This window comes from Clavelina lepadiformis, chromosome 2 (assembly GCF_947623445.1).
Source record: "Clavelina lepadiformis chromosome 2, kaClaLepa1.1, whole genome shotgun sequence".
In the NCBI taxonomy this organism is placed as follows: domain Eukaryota; kingdom Metazoa; phylum Chordata; class Ascidiacea; order Aplousobranchia; family Clavelinidae; genus Clavelina; species Clavelina lepadiformis.
Window position 1 is genome coordinate 3,822,744 of NC_135241.1, and position 15,031 is coordinate 3,837,774.

The 15,031-nt window shown below is 37.1% G+C and overlaps 2 protein-coding genes across 2 annotated transcripts; both read left to right on the top strand.

Moving 5' to 3' along the window:
* Window positions 1–466: 466 nt before the first annotated feature.
* LOC143446716 (hydroxylysine kinase-like) lies at window positions 467–4,559 on the top strand. Its single transcript, XM_076946474.1, has 5 exons — window positions 467–1,178; window positions 1,420–1,524; window positions 1,719–1,873; window positions 2,155–2,350; window positions 2,512–4,559. Exons 1-5 carry the CDS (start codon window positions 1,007–1,009, stop codon window positions 2,982–2,984), a joined length of 1,101 nt encoding a protein of 366 aa, XP_076802589.1. The 5' UTR covers window positions 467–1,006; the 3' UTR covers window positions 2,985–4,559.
* A 2,588-nt stretch (window positions 4,560–7,147) lies between these two features.
* On the top strand, window positions 7,148–12,002 carry LOC143446981 (putative globin-like protein aq_211). Its single transcript, XM_076946868.1, has 4 exons — window positions 7,148–7,346; window positions 10,795–10,914; window positions 10,986–11,106; window positions 11,282–12,002. Exons 1-4 carry the CDS (start codon window positions 7,249–7,251, stop codon window positions 11,408–11,410), a joined length of 468 nt encoding a protein of 155 aa, XP_076802983.1. The 5' UTR covers window positions 7,148–7,248; the 3' UTR covers window positions 11,411–12,002.
* The last annotated feature ends 3,029 nt before the right edge of the window (window positions 12,003–15,031 follow it).

Consider the following 15,031-nt stretch of genomic DNA (forward strand, 5'->3'; position numbering starts at 1 on the left):
AATTAGTATTCAATTTGGGATGGTACTATTCAGCTAGAAGAGTCACAGAAAACATGTCGGCGAGCCGCAGTTTGCCCACTTTTGGCTTAGATTAAAAGATAGATTAGGCAAGAGGGGAAGCATGTCGAATCACATCATTGCCTTTTGTGTTAAAAGTATTAAATTTTGGGCGAAATAAATTAAATTAAGCCGAACAAAAATTAATCGACTATATCATGTAATAAAAATCCTGCCAAGAAAAAAGAAGCAGGTCAATTCTGCAGGGTATTGCGCTAACCTTTCATGAAACTTAAACTTACAATTTGATTGCAAACCAAATTCTCTGTCTTGTGCAACCCCGAGGTTGGTTGGTAGGTTGATCAACCATGACACAAGTTGTAGATTGTGCGATGCCAAGAACACAATTGTAGCCTGCGGCAATTTATAAGCTTGAAGTAGCAGACCGACATCAGCCAGCAAAATGTGAGCTTATACTTTTTTCAAAACCAAGGCTTAACACGACAGAGACCAAGACAAAACAGTCGGTATTACAGACCTGATGAAAACATTCGCTTAACCTTATTTCTTGCAACCTCGCCTGTAAAATATAAACTTAGAGTAAAGCGTGAAGGTTACGAATACTTGATTTTGCTTTCCAAGCAGGCATTGGTTACAGTCTATAAGTTTTGTTTTGTTTATATTAAGGTATAATGGAATATAGGTTTGCTTTGCACGAAACCGTCATTTATTCAAAAGCATTATTTTTAAAAGAGATTTTTTAACGTTGTTTCGTAACAAAGAGACAGAGATTTGAAAGGAAATTGAAACCAATACGTAGCAGACAGCTAGTTAAATTTACCTCAGTTGACAAATGAAAACTGCCTGATATAATTTCTCGTTAGCATTGAGATTTGTTTTGATCGGTAGCAACCACATTTCGGTGCCTAAGTAACGTTCCGACGACTCAAAGATAACATAAAACGATATCGCATGTTTGTATGAGTCATTACATTAAACGTTGTTAGTTATGGATGATTTTGAGACGATACGCGAAGTTCTTCGAAAAACCTACAACATTCTGGATGCCCGAGTAACAAAACTGAATGGTTACCTTGACAAAAACTTTTGGGTAAAAGATGACAAAACCTCAAAGCAATACATTCTAAGAATTATCTGTCAAAAGCGATTCACAAAAATCAGTTAAGTATTTTGTACACAACGCTTAATTCAGACTCACAGAACTGTTGTTATCATTATTATTTACTAATAGGCCTACTTGTATTAAACGAAACGAATTTAACCATAAATGACAATGAATGGCTGTGATTTAAAATATTATACTTATAATAGCTATCTTATTTTTTTAACAGATTTTAAAAAGCAACAAAGTATGTGAAAGGCTAATTTAAATTAATCGGTATAACTTCATCTACATTTCAGCAAAAAGAATGGACGCGTTGATAAACCATTTGCATTCTCATGGCTTTAAGGTTCCTACTCTATTAAGGACAAATGAAGGTCGTGCTAGAATCACCGAAAAGTTTGGTAAGATTTTGATTCTGAGCAAAGCATAGACATGCAAAACCTTAAGCATACTAGTTCTGTTTTGTTCTGTTACTGCATTGGAACTACATATACATAAATAACAACTAGTTATAAACGATAAAATCGGCCAGATCAATCACTTTAAAGCGATATAGCTGTGGTATATATCTGAATTTTGTTTAATGATGTTCTAGCAAATAACTCTGAAGGATTCGTGGAAAGACAAATTCAAGTATCTGACTTCATATCTGGTCGATCAGTTTTCGAAAGTGACTTAAATCCAAGCGATTTGGTGGAAATTGCTAATGATGTTGGAATGTTAGGAGGACTTGTCAACAAATGCATTTCGGTGAGTGGACTTCTTTTCTTTGTAACTGACAACTTGCTAGTCTTACATACGTCGCATCTAAAACACTTGATGTCGACTGTTGCAATTGACAACCTAAGGAAGATACGGTAGGGGAATACCCGGAGAGGGAAATGCAATTAATTGGGAATTTTCCCGCCTTTCTTACCATGGCGTCATGGTTGGATGCCTTTTGACGTTGCAGTATATTTATGACGAAAACTAATGTAGTAGGAGAGAGCATGTTACATTTCATACGAATGTTTTTTCTTTTTTATTTTCAGGAAAAGTTTTCAATTAATTCTTTGATAGAAAACACCGACGACGAAGACAGCAAGTTTATTTGGTTCACAGAAAACTTTTACGATATGAAAATCTATTTGCCACTAGTGAGGGACGCTCAACTACAGAAAATCATTTCCCAATTTTTTGAGCTTTTCAAAACCAAGGTGCCATCGCAACTTAAACATCTGAGATATGGTAAGAAAATATTTGTTTTAATCCTTTTAGAGATGCGCGAAAACAGTAATTATATTAATACAATGGTAACACTGGAGGCTTAAATCATTGGCTTACTGAGGTCACCATACCACTTCCGAATACTCTGTCTGTCGGTAATTAAAATGCTTGAAATTTTACAGGTTTGGTACACGGCGACTTTAGCGACATGAACATCATATTAACCGATGAAAGCTCAGATGAAGAAACTCGACTGAGAAGCAGCGTTAAGGACAAGTACGGTATCATCGACTTCGAACATTGCCATCACTCACCTGTTGTTTTCGATCTCACAGTGTGCATGGCTTATATGATGACCAAGGCCGCATCTGCCAATGCAGATCCGATGTTAGTCGGGGGAAATGTGCTTGATGGATTTCGACAAAATTTCCCCCTCAACAAAGCGGAAAAGGACATTTTGTTCTGCGGGGTTATGGCACGCTTAGTGTCGTCGTTTCTCATGTCACTGCATTCGTTAGAGTTGCAGCCAGAAAATAAAGGTTACGTGACTGGTCAGTCGTCGCAGTGTCCTCAGCTGATTCGAATGTTATGGATGAGAGGCGAACATCCAGTCACGAATAGTTGGTTACCCGGTGACAACCCTCATATGACGTGACAGTACGATATAAGTCTAACGTGAAACCTTTGCATAATTAATTAATAGTTTATATATAAAATAACAGCGATGGTCGTGTGCGCCAGCATTGAATACTAAATCTCACGTTTCCAAAACATGGCATATTAACCAGTTGCTTACACTCACTCTGCCTTTCTTGTGCTTTCTTCTAGTAGCAGGAAATGCTGTTTAATTGAAATTGTAAATAACTAACAAAAGACTGACACAATTTTAATCGATTCTTGCAGGTTTATAAATTATGATTAGCGGTTAGCTTTCTACGCTTACTCCAGGTAAGTTTTATTACTTAAAACGATTCGAACACTTACAACATTGCAAAATACCCCTCTTTCGAACTGTATGTATTTTGTTATGTCTTATATACTTAAAGCGCGAAGTGAAGAAATCAAGTATTTATAAACCAAACTTCTATCATCAAACTAACGATATAAAAAATTGTTTTTTGTGTCTTTGAAGCTGTTAGCAAGCATTATTACTCCAATATACAATGTTTACATTTAAATGACACTTTTTTATCGTGGTGTCACAACTCACAACTCGCAATCACCAATGTAAAATAATAAACATGCGTTAGTGCTAAGCACGCCATATAATTACATCAACGAAATGTGGTGTGAGCTTAGGAGGCGCTCTACGATTGCAGTTGTCTTGCGAAAGATACTTCTGTTTGCCGATCGTTACATCATTCAGTACAGTGACGTCAGATACTTCTACTTGCCAATCGTTACATCATTCAGTACAGTGACGTCAGATACTCCTGTTTGCCAATCTTTACTTCATTCAGTACAGTGACGTCAGATACTCCTGTTTGCCAATCTTTACATCATTCAGTACAGTGACGTCAGATACTCCTGTTTGCCAATCGTTACATCATTCAGTACAGTGTCATCAGTGAGGTAAAAGAGAATACTACTACAGTAGCTCATGGCCGACGTCAGACGACATAGCCAAGCCCAAGCTCGTTAAAGTGAAAGGCAAGTCCAAAACAAATGGTATTAAATCAAAAAATAGTTGTTAGTAAATAAGTAAATATACTGGAGAAAGGGTTTTTAATAATATGTAGCGGTTAAGCAGTTATTGCCAAACAGACATCGCAAATTTGGTCGCTTTTATTACAAAGACTAGGGTGATTATGACATCACAAGTTAAAAACGACATGCTTGATGATTGAGGATTGAATTGGTTATGGTAGTAGCGGTAGGCTAGCAAACGCTATGTCCCATGATTGGGACATAGCCTCCCTATAACAGACTCAATTTTTTGGGGACCATAAGTGTTTCTAGGTCTTTTTGTTCATTGCTTTTTTCCTTTGCGACTCCTCATCAGCTATATTATATTGCTGTAATAACAACCGCATAAGATGTTATGACACGAAAGCTTCAGACAGCATTGTTATAAAACAGTGACCAGCAAAGTTAAGAACATAATTGGCTGATAGTGAAACACTACAGATGGCTTATCGTTCTGGTCATCAAGCATCGAGAGAAAGATTCTAAAGAGTCTACTTCCTACAATGCAAATTGAGCATTACGGTTGCCGATACGGAGTTATTCACTGTCTCATCGAGTTGTAAAAGCAAAATAAGGTTATCTCCATTGTCCAAGCTTCGTTTAAACTTTAAGTTTTGACGAGATTTTTTTGTCAAAATATAAGTGGTCAAGAAAGCATTGAAGCTTCGTTGATGTCACTAATCGTGTTGTAACCTACTATTGAAGGTGGAAGACACTGTTTTCAATGTCTTCCAAGTTGTGTCATTATAATTATATTTCTGATTTTTACCGCGCTATTACATAACGTCATACGTGTAGTAAGTTTAATCACAGTTCACGGTATAATTACAGATTTACCGAAGTATAGTTGATTGACAATCAGTTCCGTAAACATACCTTCTGCCTTGCACTTTTGAACTTGTTGCATTTTGATAACCTCATACTTGTCATCCTATTTTGTAAACATTTCAATTACATGACATTATGGCCTCGCCGAATTCGAAATGACTCCTGTGTGATTGACAACTTATTAGTAAACATGCTTATCTGCACGATTGACCTCGTATTAACAGCAGTGTTAAGATAAAAATAGACAATGTTGATGGACATATTGTTTCCTTTATCAAAAACTTCTAACTGAATTTATCACCTGACCTGTAATACGTCACGTTTAAAAAGTCCAAATCATTTCCTGTATTGAAAAACGCATTGCTCTTCAAGTTGAATTTCTGTTTCTTTATTATCTCTTTCAGGGTATAAATGTATCGTTGTTTGCTATTTATTTGGGCGATTAAGTATTAGTATTAGAGAAAATTGATGTTGTTTGTCTAACATTAGTTCTTCAGTGTTCAGCTTATAGAGTTTAACGTTCAATGAATGATAAAAATCGGTTGTAATAATTCTGTAAATAATTATTAAATCAAAATGAAAAGTAGACTGATGCGCCTTGATTGTTAATTAATTCTTAAAATTCTTTTATATAATAATAATATTGTTGTAAATTTTGATTGTTTGTTTGAAGTAATAATGAAGAATATTAAAATCAATATTAACCAGATTCTCAGTGTTTAAAATTATATAAACTATTCAACTGAAGTTTAGGAATTTCTAGACAGAATTCGCAACCTTCTAATCGTTCATAAGAGTCAGATAGCATTATATTAATTTCAATAATTTGGTAGTTACTGTCAACAATAAACAACAAAAACAAAACAAATAAGTAACCGCCAAAGGTATTTTCTAAATATTTTTGGGACAAATCTATTTCAGCAGTTTGGTGTCAAAATGCCGTTCAGAAAAATCTCAAAATCATAGAATATTTTCAGAGAGTTTGTCAATTACAATCCTGAATAGTATAATTTTATTAACGAAATGGCCCCCGCCAATGCTGGGCCCCAAGGCGCTCTACCATATAAATCCGGCGCTGGATACCGAGTACGGACAAATCACCGAACTACGTTTTTCAAACAGCACCAGTACCGTTACCGACAGTACTTTTAAAGTATCGACTGCCCACCTCTGCTGACAACAACTCTTTCATTTAAGGCCAACTTGTTTTGGGACTTACCCGTCACTTTAAGCTCACATGTTTGACTTGTTTGTGTGGCCCGCATTTTAATCGAAATGTTCAATGCGACCCTAAGTTGGCTACTGTTTGAGTTCGATGATTTGACAATTTTCTTTCGAAGTACTCCGTTTGAAGTCGCTAGTCAGTCAGTTCTGAACTTTCAACCACTTTCAAAACTAAGCTTCCATCACTTCCAATCCTGCGGTACCGTTGCTGCTTTTCACATAGTTTGTAGACCGTGAGGTTAGCCGCAACAACGCGGAATCAGACACAAGCTAGTGACAAAAAAGCGTATATACAGAGCCGGAGGGTATAGTTCTAAAATCAGGATATAGTTTGTTTGTCATGAAAAAATGCGATTTACTTGGAAATGGAATGTCAGCGCCTGGGGTGGAACACAACGATTGACCACTAATGTCTGTTTTTCCATACACAGCCTACGTGATATGTTATTATACTGTAGTTATACGTGATTTTTGCTTAATATCATGGTATCACGAATTTGAAATTGCGCTCAAACTACATAAATGTCAACCCGGAGAAATTCTTCACATGAGCTCACCATCACGTAGGTCGTATACAATGACATGAAGCAAACTTTATAAATGACTGTTTATAAAGACAGAAACTTGCCAGACTGGTGGAAAGGTGAAGCCAAAGCGTTAAAAAAATTGACTCGTGGACTGATGTTTGGATGAATGGATTTGTTTTGCAAACAATGCCAATTCATCCAAATATTTTTGTTTACATTTTTGTCGTCTTGTTTACCGACTTACGACCTAGGGCATATAACCACACACAACGGTTATATAAGCAGCATCAAGTTACTGCAATTTACTGAAAAGGATTTAGATTGAGTTTTACTGCATGTTATATCTTTAGATGACAGAGTTTATTTGGAATAGAATTTTGCCAAGCGGGTTTCCAGAACCCTCGCCGTGAGGAAGCTGCTACAGTGACACAGTAATAACAATTGATTTTATGACAGTTCACATAACTGTTATGTAAGGTCAAAGAAGTCATAAAACTGTATTAATATGTCGCTTTTTCGTAACAAAAAGCGAGCGACAAATCTTTGTGCAATAATCTAGCAGCAATATATATTTTTTGCATATTTCAGGATTGCGGCAAGGCTGTATATTACATTACAAATTTGAATAAATTTTTATTTCGAAGAAACAAAAGAATGACTCTCACAAATGAACAACTACAACTCGTGGGAGACTCTTGGAAAGAGTTGAAACCTGTGGGCATGAAAGAGTTTGGCTTGCTCATCTATCACGGGTAAGTGAGCAAATAAACCTTGGACTTTCAAATATGATAAATTTATTTGGTTTCAGTTGATAATGAAGAGCTTTGGGTAATGAAGTGATAATATTTTGAATAATTTTTGCCGGACGCCATGTAAATTTATATTATGCTGTATTTCTTCGGATGTAAGTCGGCGGCTGTATTTATTTTTCTTCTCGACTATGCGCGGCTACAAATCGAATGCGGTTTATAAACACGCGGGTGGTTCATGTCAAATTTACCGTTTATAACAACACAGCTCAGACCAATTAAAATCATTGAAAATTTCTGCAAACGTATTATTTTAGTATATTTTACCCATACTTTGTGCTACCAACTAACTCCAGCACGTCCCAGCAAAACAATACGTGGCAAAGTTTTGCTAAAATGCCATTTTGCTAATACCCTATATCTTTCATGATAATTAATTACTGCTGCGGTTTATATTCAAGAGCGCCTTATCTTTATTTTTCTCCTCGTCTTCGTACGGTTTGTAATCGAAGGCGGCTTATATTCGAGAAAATACGGTAGGTAAAGTGTGCATCAGAGGAATGTATTTCTTGAGGATCTTAGACCTCATATTTATAGTAACCTGTAAGTTAATAGCATCTTGTGAAACTGACGTTTCATCGGTTCGCTGTTGTCTTAATATATGTTGTGTTTTTCTTTCAGTTTGGTATTTCACTTATCACTTTGCAATCTATGTCTCCGGCATTTAGTCTTATCGTTGCAACATTCCGGTTTTATCATCACGTCAAGGCGTGTTTGGCAGCTTAATTATGACCATGAAACACACGTTCCAATTCTCTTCTGTGCAGTTGATACAATTATTGCCTCCGTGATTTCTACCTTGCGAGAAGTTCCTTTCTGCACTTTGCCCATATAGGCTACACCATACGAGGTTTTCGGTTGGTTAAGCGATTCCGTTAGAGTATTTAAGTAGCCTTGCTTTATACGTTTTACTTTGTTAGTCTGAATCGCTTAAACCATTGCTCAGTAGTTCACGGGCCGTTTGTGATGTTACTTTGGCGCTGTCCGTTATTTATTTCATATTTTCTTTTAATTGTGCGTCATGAGCTTGAGGTTAGACTGATTAAAGAACTGATTTGTAGCGTTCTTTAATCAAGTCTCGACGAATGACGAAGGTTGCGCGTTCTTCCCGGTTAGCACGAGCGTATACAGTTATCAAGCGCAACTTATATTATTGTGTTCTATTACTGCTACTCGATCATACCTGCAACAACTATATGCAGAGCCATATAAGGTGGAACGAATGCGACGCATGCCACGAACGACACAAGTGATTATCAAACAGCATGAAAGAAAACGTTAAGGTGATATCTCCAAGTGATCACTTCAAAGTCACCGCATGATATCGCGGTGGCCGCCACAGGTCAAGGAACTGGTTTTTAACACGGCAAATTGGTGATCCCTTCAGCATAATTACAGGCATAAAGTTATCTTTGGATATTTCGATTACGGCCCCTCGTTTATTTGTTTTCATATGGGCGATGACGCCTTGGCAATCTACGATTTTTATTCCGCAAATATGAAAGTCAACGACGGGGTAAGAAGTACTTGTTCCGCTCTTAGATGATCGATAAGCACTTCTGGTGCTTAACTGCATAGTGTTGAAAGACGTACATCTTTATTTTACACTCAAATGAAGCCGCTAACACATTTCGCTTAAACAGTGCTGGCAGATACCAACTGTTCGATGGTATGCAACTGCCGCACAAAGGCGGTTGACAAGCTGTGTGCGAACTGTAACAACTGGTTAACTTAACCCAAAAACGAAGAAAAGCATAATCATATGGTCGTCGTCGTGTCATCCAGGTGTTACATGACCACCCAGTTTAGATGTCCGGGCTTGAGACAAGCAGTCACTGGGTCTTGCTGTCATCTGAAGCTTTCGTGCCTTGTATTCCGTGAGGAGCACGACGGTAGATAGAACAAATAAAACGGTTATTTTCTCCACCCCGCCACACTCATAAGCCGCAGAGTTTTCCACTGTTCGTTTGTATCGAGCTCAACACCGGTTCGCAGGTGATCCTGGGCAGCGAAAATCCGGTGGGGTGGGCGTTGGCGTCGATGAGGAAGTTGCGAAGCCTGGAAGTACTTTCTGGCCAGTCTGGATTCCATTTGTGGTCTGCCTACCGAGCCGCAATGACGCCTGAATTTTCAACCTGCTCCAGTAGTTGCATTGCGAAATATACGACACATATATGCGGTTTATCATCACACACGGTCTATAAATTTCTGCGTCAACAGTCAAGCCCCTGATCAGCATCGCCCCAATCTCTGAGATAGGAGCAATGAAAGAGATGCTGCGACAACATCGAAGAGATCATGTCCCTCTTGAAGTAAAGAATGGATGGGTGAACTAAGAGACGATGTGACGTGCGTTTTACAATGTCCCTATGTCCGCGTAGACTTGATTTATCTGCTTGTAGAATGCGTGTGGCAATTTACTGTACACATCATATTCAATGTTAATCTACAGAAATGACGCATGCGCACACTGCTAACCACCTCTTTGCGTGTAAACGCAAACTTTCATCATCGCAGTCATTGAAATTTGAATGCATCCTCCGATTAACGATCAGCGCCTACGTGACCGCAAGAAGTGCATTGAGTTATTGAAGGTGTCGTTAGTTTATGACCTTGGCTATATATAACCTGGCTGTAAGCCAGAAAATGAGCACGAAAACTTGTTTCCTTCCATTTGCCGTATAATAAGCTCAAGTTGAAAGCTCCAATTTCTGATATTATGCCCAAGTGTCAATGGCAGCTACGTTTAGTGGATTTCCGGTTCATACACTTGCTAAAAGCGAGTGACGATCATCTCCCGGAAATTATCATCACCGCGAACTGAGGCCGCTTACGAACGATATCAATATACTGGAGATGCAGAAGTACCTTGAGTTTGCAATGGAACGTTTTCATTGGCTTGCTGCTGCTGTTGTTGTTGTTGTTGTCGTCGTCGTTAGCCTGTTTCTGTTCACTTTTGGTTTTCATGTTTTAACTTTGGTCATTTTGGGTATTTTTTGGCAATTTTGAGTCCTTACCAAATTTTTTTCCGTCTGCTGCTGTAATTGTTATCACCTCCGTTTTCTGCCTCAAACGAATATTTTTCCGCGCATTAATTGCCTGACGTGTTTCGCCTTTTCAAAGGTTTTCGGCGTAAAGACGTTCTGTTTGATGATCATGTAAGAACCTCTTTGTACGTTTTATTTTCTTAATATACGGATTGGCTGTTGTTTTATTCTATTATAGTATGTCCATGTTATGCTTGATATTTCTTTGTTTTGGCGCTGTTTCTTGCTACAAATAATATGCTTGGATTGACTTTCACGAATTGTTGTAACCGTGTTTTTAAAACCCGATTTTAAATATAACATTATCTCAAGAAACTTAAAAAGTTTACTAAATTGCTTTGCAGTTTGTTCAATGATGCTCCCCAAGTTCGGTATCTATTTCAACAGCTTAACGTCCCACAAGATGGTGAAATAACCGCGGAAGATTTGAGAAATAATCCTAAAATGATCGGACTTGCCATGAAGTATGTCGCTTTGGAGTCGGTCGTCATTTTACCAAGCTGACATTTACTGTAATGAGAAAAATTATTTTTAGAACCGCTTCAAGTATTGCAAAGTTTGTTGAAAACGTTGAAGATGATGAAGAAGTGGAAAAAATGACAACGCATTTGGGAAAATTCCACGCCAAAATAAATGTGAAGCCTGAACACTTTGAGGTATATGTTCATAGATCGAAAGATTTTCAAAGTAGAACTGAACAAAACCGGACTGTCTCGTTTCAAATCGTTCTAATTTGAGTACTTCTTTTGGGGCGATTATTAAGTTATTGTGTTTAAAGCAATCTTACGCACATAATTAAGTCATTTCAATACTGTGCTTATTCACACGCAGCATTTGGCTCCGGTTCTTTTGAAAATCATTGGTAAACATTTCAATTTACCAGAAAATTCTCCAACTTTGCAAGCCTGGGCACAGGCCTATGGTATTCTTAAAGATGGAATTGTAAGTCACTATCCATAAGTGTCGCTAGACGACGCAAAAGAGCACTTCAAAGTGAGGACCCAAAAAAAGAACCTTCTTTCAACTTACACAAAACGCATGCATGTCTCATCCACCCATATTTGAAGTGTAAGTTATTTTTTGTTAAGTACGCAAAACGCAAATTTGGAAAACTCAAGTTCTGTCCATTGTGGATTTTACAATTGTACGTACAAACGTGACATGAGTTTTATGCCTTATTATTGTACACAACAATTTACAACCAAAGAGGTTACCGAGGATGAATATAGAAAACACTGAAACCAATATTTTTCTACGGCGTTGCATAATTCCTTTTTATCTTGGCTTCTAATTCTTAAGCTATCCTATAACCTATTCAGATTACAGACGAATCACAACATTTGTGTATATCAAGCGTAATTATACTTACAAATGTTTATACAAGTAGCAAATACGCAGTTTATTCGTAACGTTTTTGCAAAGTGACATGGCAAATGATGTTGTTTCCGAAGCCTTTCATTGGAAGTTATTTTGATTTTATTTAGCTCTTGAAACAATACAGTGTTTATTAACTGCAGCTGTTACCGCACAATATATCTGTACTTATCAAGTATCCGCTGGTTGGTAGCAGAGATGTGCTTCTGAACTTAACTGATAGCTTGAAAAGAATGTGCAGTATTCGATATTTTATAACAAAATTAAACCAAGTCCCTGTTTGATAAACTAAACAAAATGATAGTACTTGTTAACCGCTTAAATAATAATTAGCACGTTAAATTTCAAAGTTAGTAAATAGCTCACTGATAGACACCATGTGCTGAAGAACTGCCTACCAAAAACAGAGATAATAAAAAGCCAGCACTTTATATGTTTCTATAAGTTTTTGCTGGACACAAAGCTATAAGTACAACTATTATTCAAAAAGGTTTTATTTTAAAACGTCGACTGTTAATATCTGACTATCTACATACATTTACAGTAGAAAATACCCGGGTAATATGATACCTTCGACACCTGCTCTCGAATTGAATGGACTGCTTTTGTAACTCAAAACAAAAACTGGGGCTTCTTTCCCTTAATTGGACGCGTAAATGACAAAATCAATTAGAATAAATGACGGAATTGTAACAAAGCTTTAACATCAGGAACTACATTAACAATTAGTCATTTATATATCGGGTATATATAACCTACAATAAAATATATGCGCCTTATTTGTATTCTTCGTTATAGGCTAATACTTAACACCATGAGATATCCAAAAATTACAAATAAAAATGTTTCACGTTCGGAAATATAACTTGGATTACGTGAGTTTGAAACCGTTAAGTTTAAGAATATAAATGAAATTGTCCATGTTGTCTTAAAAACATTGTATAATGTGTTGAGAGGCAAACCGTATTATTTGAAGAAAAATCCTGTTGTTTTTCATTTAAACGTTAAATGTTCCAATCTGGCAAAAATTTAAACGCTGCTATACGTTTGTTTTTGTCGTTTCGACATCGAGAACCAAACGACTTTTTCAGTTCAACAAACATCATACACTTTTCGATATTATCAAAGCCCATAGTCAACTCAGCGTCATTGACAGCTGATACTGTGGGAAGCGGATTCCCAAAGGTAGAGGAAATTCTTTAAGAGTTTTTATACTTGTCCGCGCATCTTTGAATGTGATTCAACAAAGTGGATCTTTTGTTGAAAGGTGTGAGATCGCATGTTCTTTGACACCTTACCGCGTGTGATAAAATAAGAACGAATAGGCTAAATTCATTGAGGGTAGCTTTGATCCCAGTATATGTATCAGTTCGATTTGAAATTAGACGCAACAAAATAGCTTTCGCATAACTCGTGGGAAAACAAGTCCGCTGCACATTTAAAGAAACTTGTAACCAACGCGTCAACTTTTGTGAAATAATCGACAAAACAACAAATGATCCAAACATCATTCTTTAAGTGAAGAAATTCGGTCACGTGATTGCGTATGATACCATGATATATGATTCATACCAGTACAAAGCTAAAAAGTGATTTGGGGAAAATCTGCTTGTCTTTCGGAAAGAGGTATTTTTAAAGAAAGAATTGGCCACAAGATGCCAGTGTTTTGCTGAATTCCACTAAAAACCAGCCAATCGTGTTGACAACGCTATAGAGTATAGAACTATTTTGCATCGGTAAATATACCAGATGTAACGGTAAAAAATATAGGCAAAATGTTCTTGTACGTTATTGTTAAACCCTAAAACCTCCAACCAAAGTTTTTAACGAAGCACAAAGCAGATAAATATCGACAAAATAGGCCAAAAAACTCAAAAACGGAGGAAAGTCATTCATCAGGTTTATGGGTTGTGTAGGTTCATTTTTTATCAAACGAGAAAGACGGTCAGACAACAAATTTCTTCTTAAAAGGTAAGCCCAGACACCTGGCACACGATAGCCTGTCATTACCAGACGACCAACCTAACAATTCATCTTTTCACGTCAAATAACCAACTGAGTTACATTACGACATATTATTCACATTATGTTCGTTGTTATAAATAGATTGAGTAATTTTACACCTGGTTATTCCGTAACTTTTAGGTGTTCCTCATCGTAATAAGACCTTCCGGCCCAAACAAAATTACAGGGAGTACTGGCTTTGGAAAAACAGTTACAAAGCTGTAGATACAAGAACTAATAAAAAATGACACCTATTTATTACAACTAATTGAAGTCCAATTGAATATTGATCGGTTTATGGTCGTGAAAACTAATCTAGCCAACTGGCCAACTCAACAACCGATACAATTTTTTTGAGGTACAAGAAGTATTCAGTGGAGCACAATAGCAACTGTGCTTTCGGTTTAAATTGAAACTTTAATCAAATCGCGGCTCGAACATTCGTCCACTTCAATAGGCGAGCAAGAAACTTACGCCCGTGTTAGGTAAATATTTTACCACACCTCGGCTGAAAACAACCACCAACGCAAAGCTGAAATAATATTTACGTTTCACGATGCTCACGCAAGAAAAACAAAAGGGTTAAAGAGCATTGGGTCCTCGGCCAGGTGCATTGAGGCCAAGTAGTACGTTTAAAAGGATTTGCAAGGATTATCAACCGATCGATAAATATTAATAACATATAGTTTACGCTTTTTATTGTTGTTTAGGTTTTCTGTAAAAACAAAGCGTCTCCGCGTGGGTCCAGATATACTTCCTTTCTTTGACCTATATTGTAATTTTTCAAGAAAGTACAACAATGAACAATCTGTTTAGTTATTGTGAAAGGGGAAGGTAGGAAGAATAACAAACTTCGCCCTTTTAATAATCCAACTCGATGAAAGTAGGGGTTACAGGTTGTGTTGGGGCTGAAAAAACTGTTGTCATTCAAGTCCAACTCAGCATTCAATTACCTGAAATCCGCACTGAAAGACAGGTGGATGGGTGAGCGTTACAATAGGAGCAAAATATCTTATAGATGCTGAATAAATATTATTACGCATTATGTCTTTCACCGCATTCTCATATGTGAATATAAGGCAAAAGCGTAAACATGACTTATAACCAGAGTAGTTTGCTTTGCATTCGCTTTTCCGCCCAGGTGGTTCGCCACGAAAGTTATTTTACACAATCTGTCAAGATGCTTGGTTGGTACTGCGCGAT

Bases quoted from the DNA above. Each gene is read 5' to 3' on its own strand.
- LOC143446981 (XM_076946868.1), top strand. From the start codon at position 7,249: ATGACTCTCACAAATGAACAACTACAACTCGTGGGAGACTCTTGGAAA. The intron at 10,915-10,985 runs GTATGTCGCTTT...AATTATTTTTAG, and splicing joins ATGATCGGACTTGCCATGAA to AACCGCTTCAAGTATTGCAA. The intron at 11,107-11,281 runs GTATATGTTCAT...ATTCACACGCAG, and splicing joins TGAAGCCTGAACACTTTGAG to CATTTGGCTCCGGTTCTTTT.
- LOC143446716 (XM_076946474.1), top strand. From the start codon at position 1,007: ATGGATGATTTTGAGACGATACGCGAAGTTCTTCGAAAAACCTACAAC. The intron at 1,525-1,718 runs GTAAGATTTTGA...ATGATGTTCTAG, and splicing joins TAGAATCACCGAAAAGTTTG to CAAATAACTCTGAAGGATTC. The intron at 1,874-2,154 runs GTGAGTGGACTT...TTTTATTTTCAG, and splicing joins TTGTCAACAAATGCATTTCG to GAAAAGTTTTCAATTAATTC.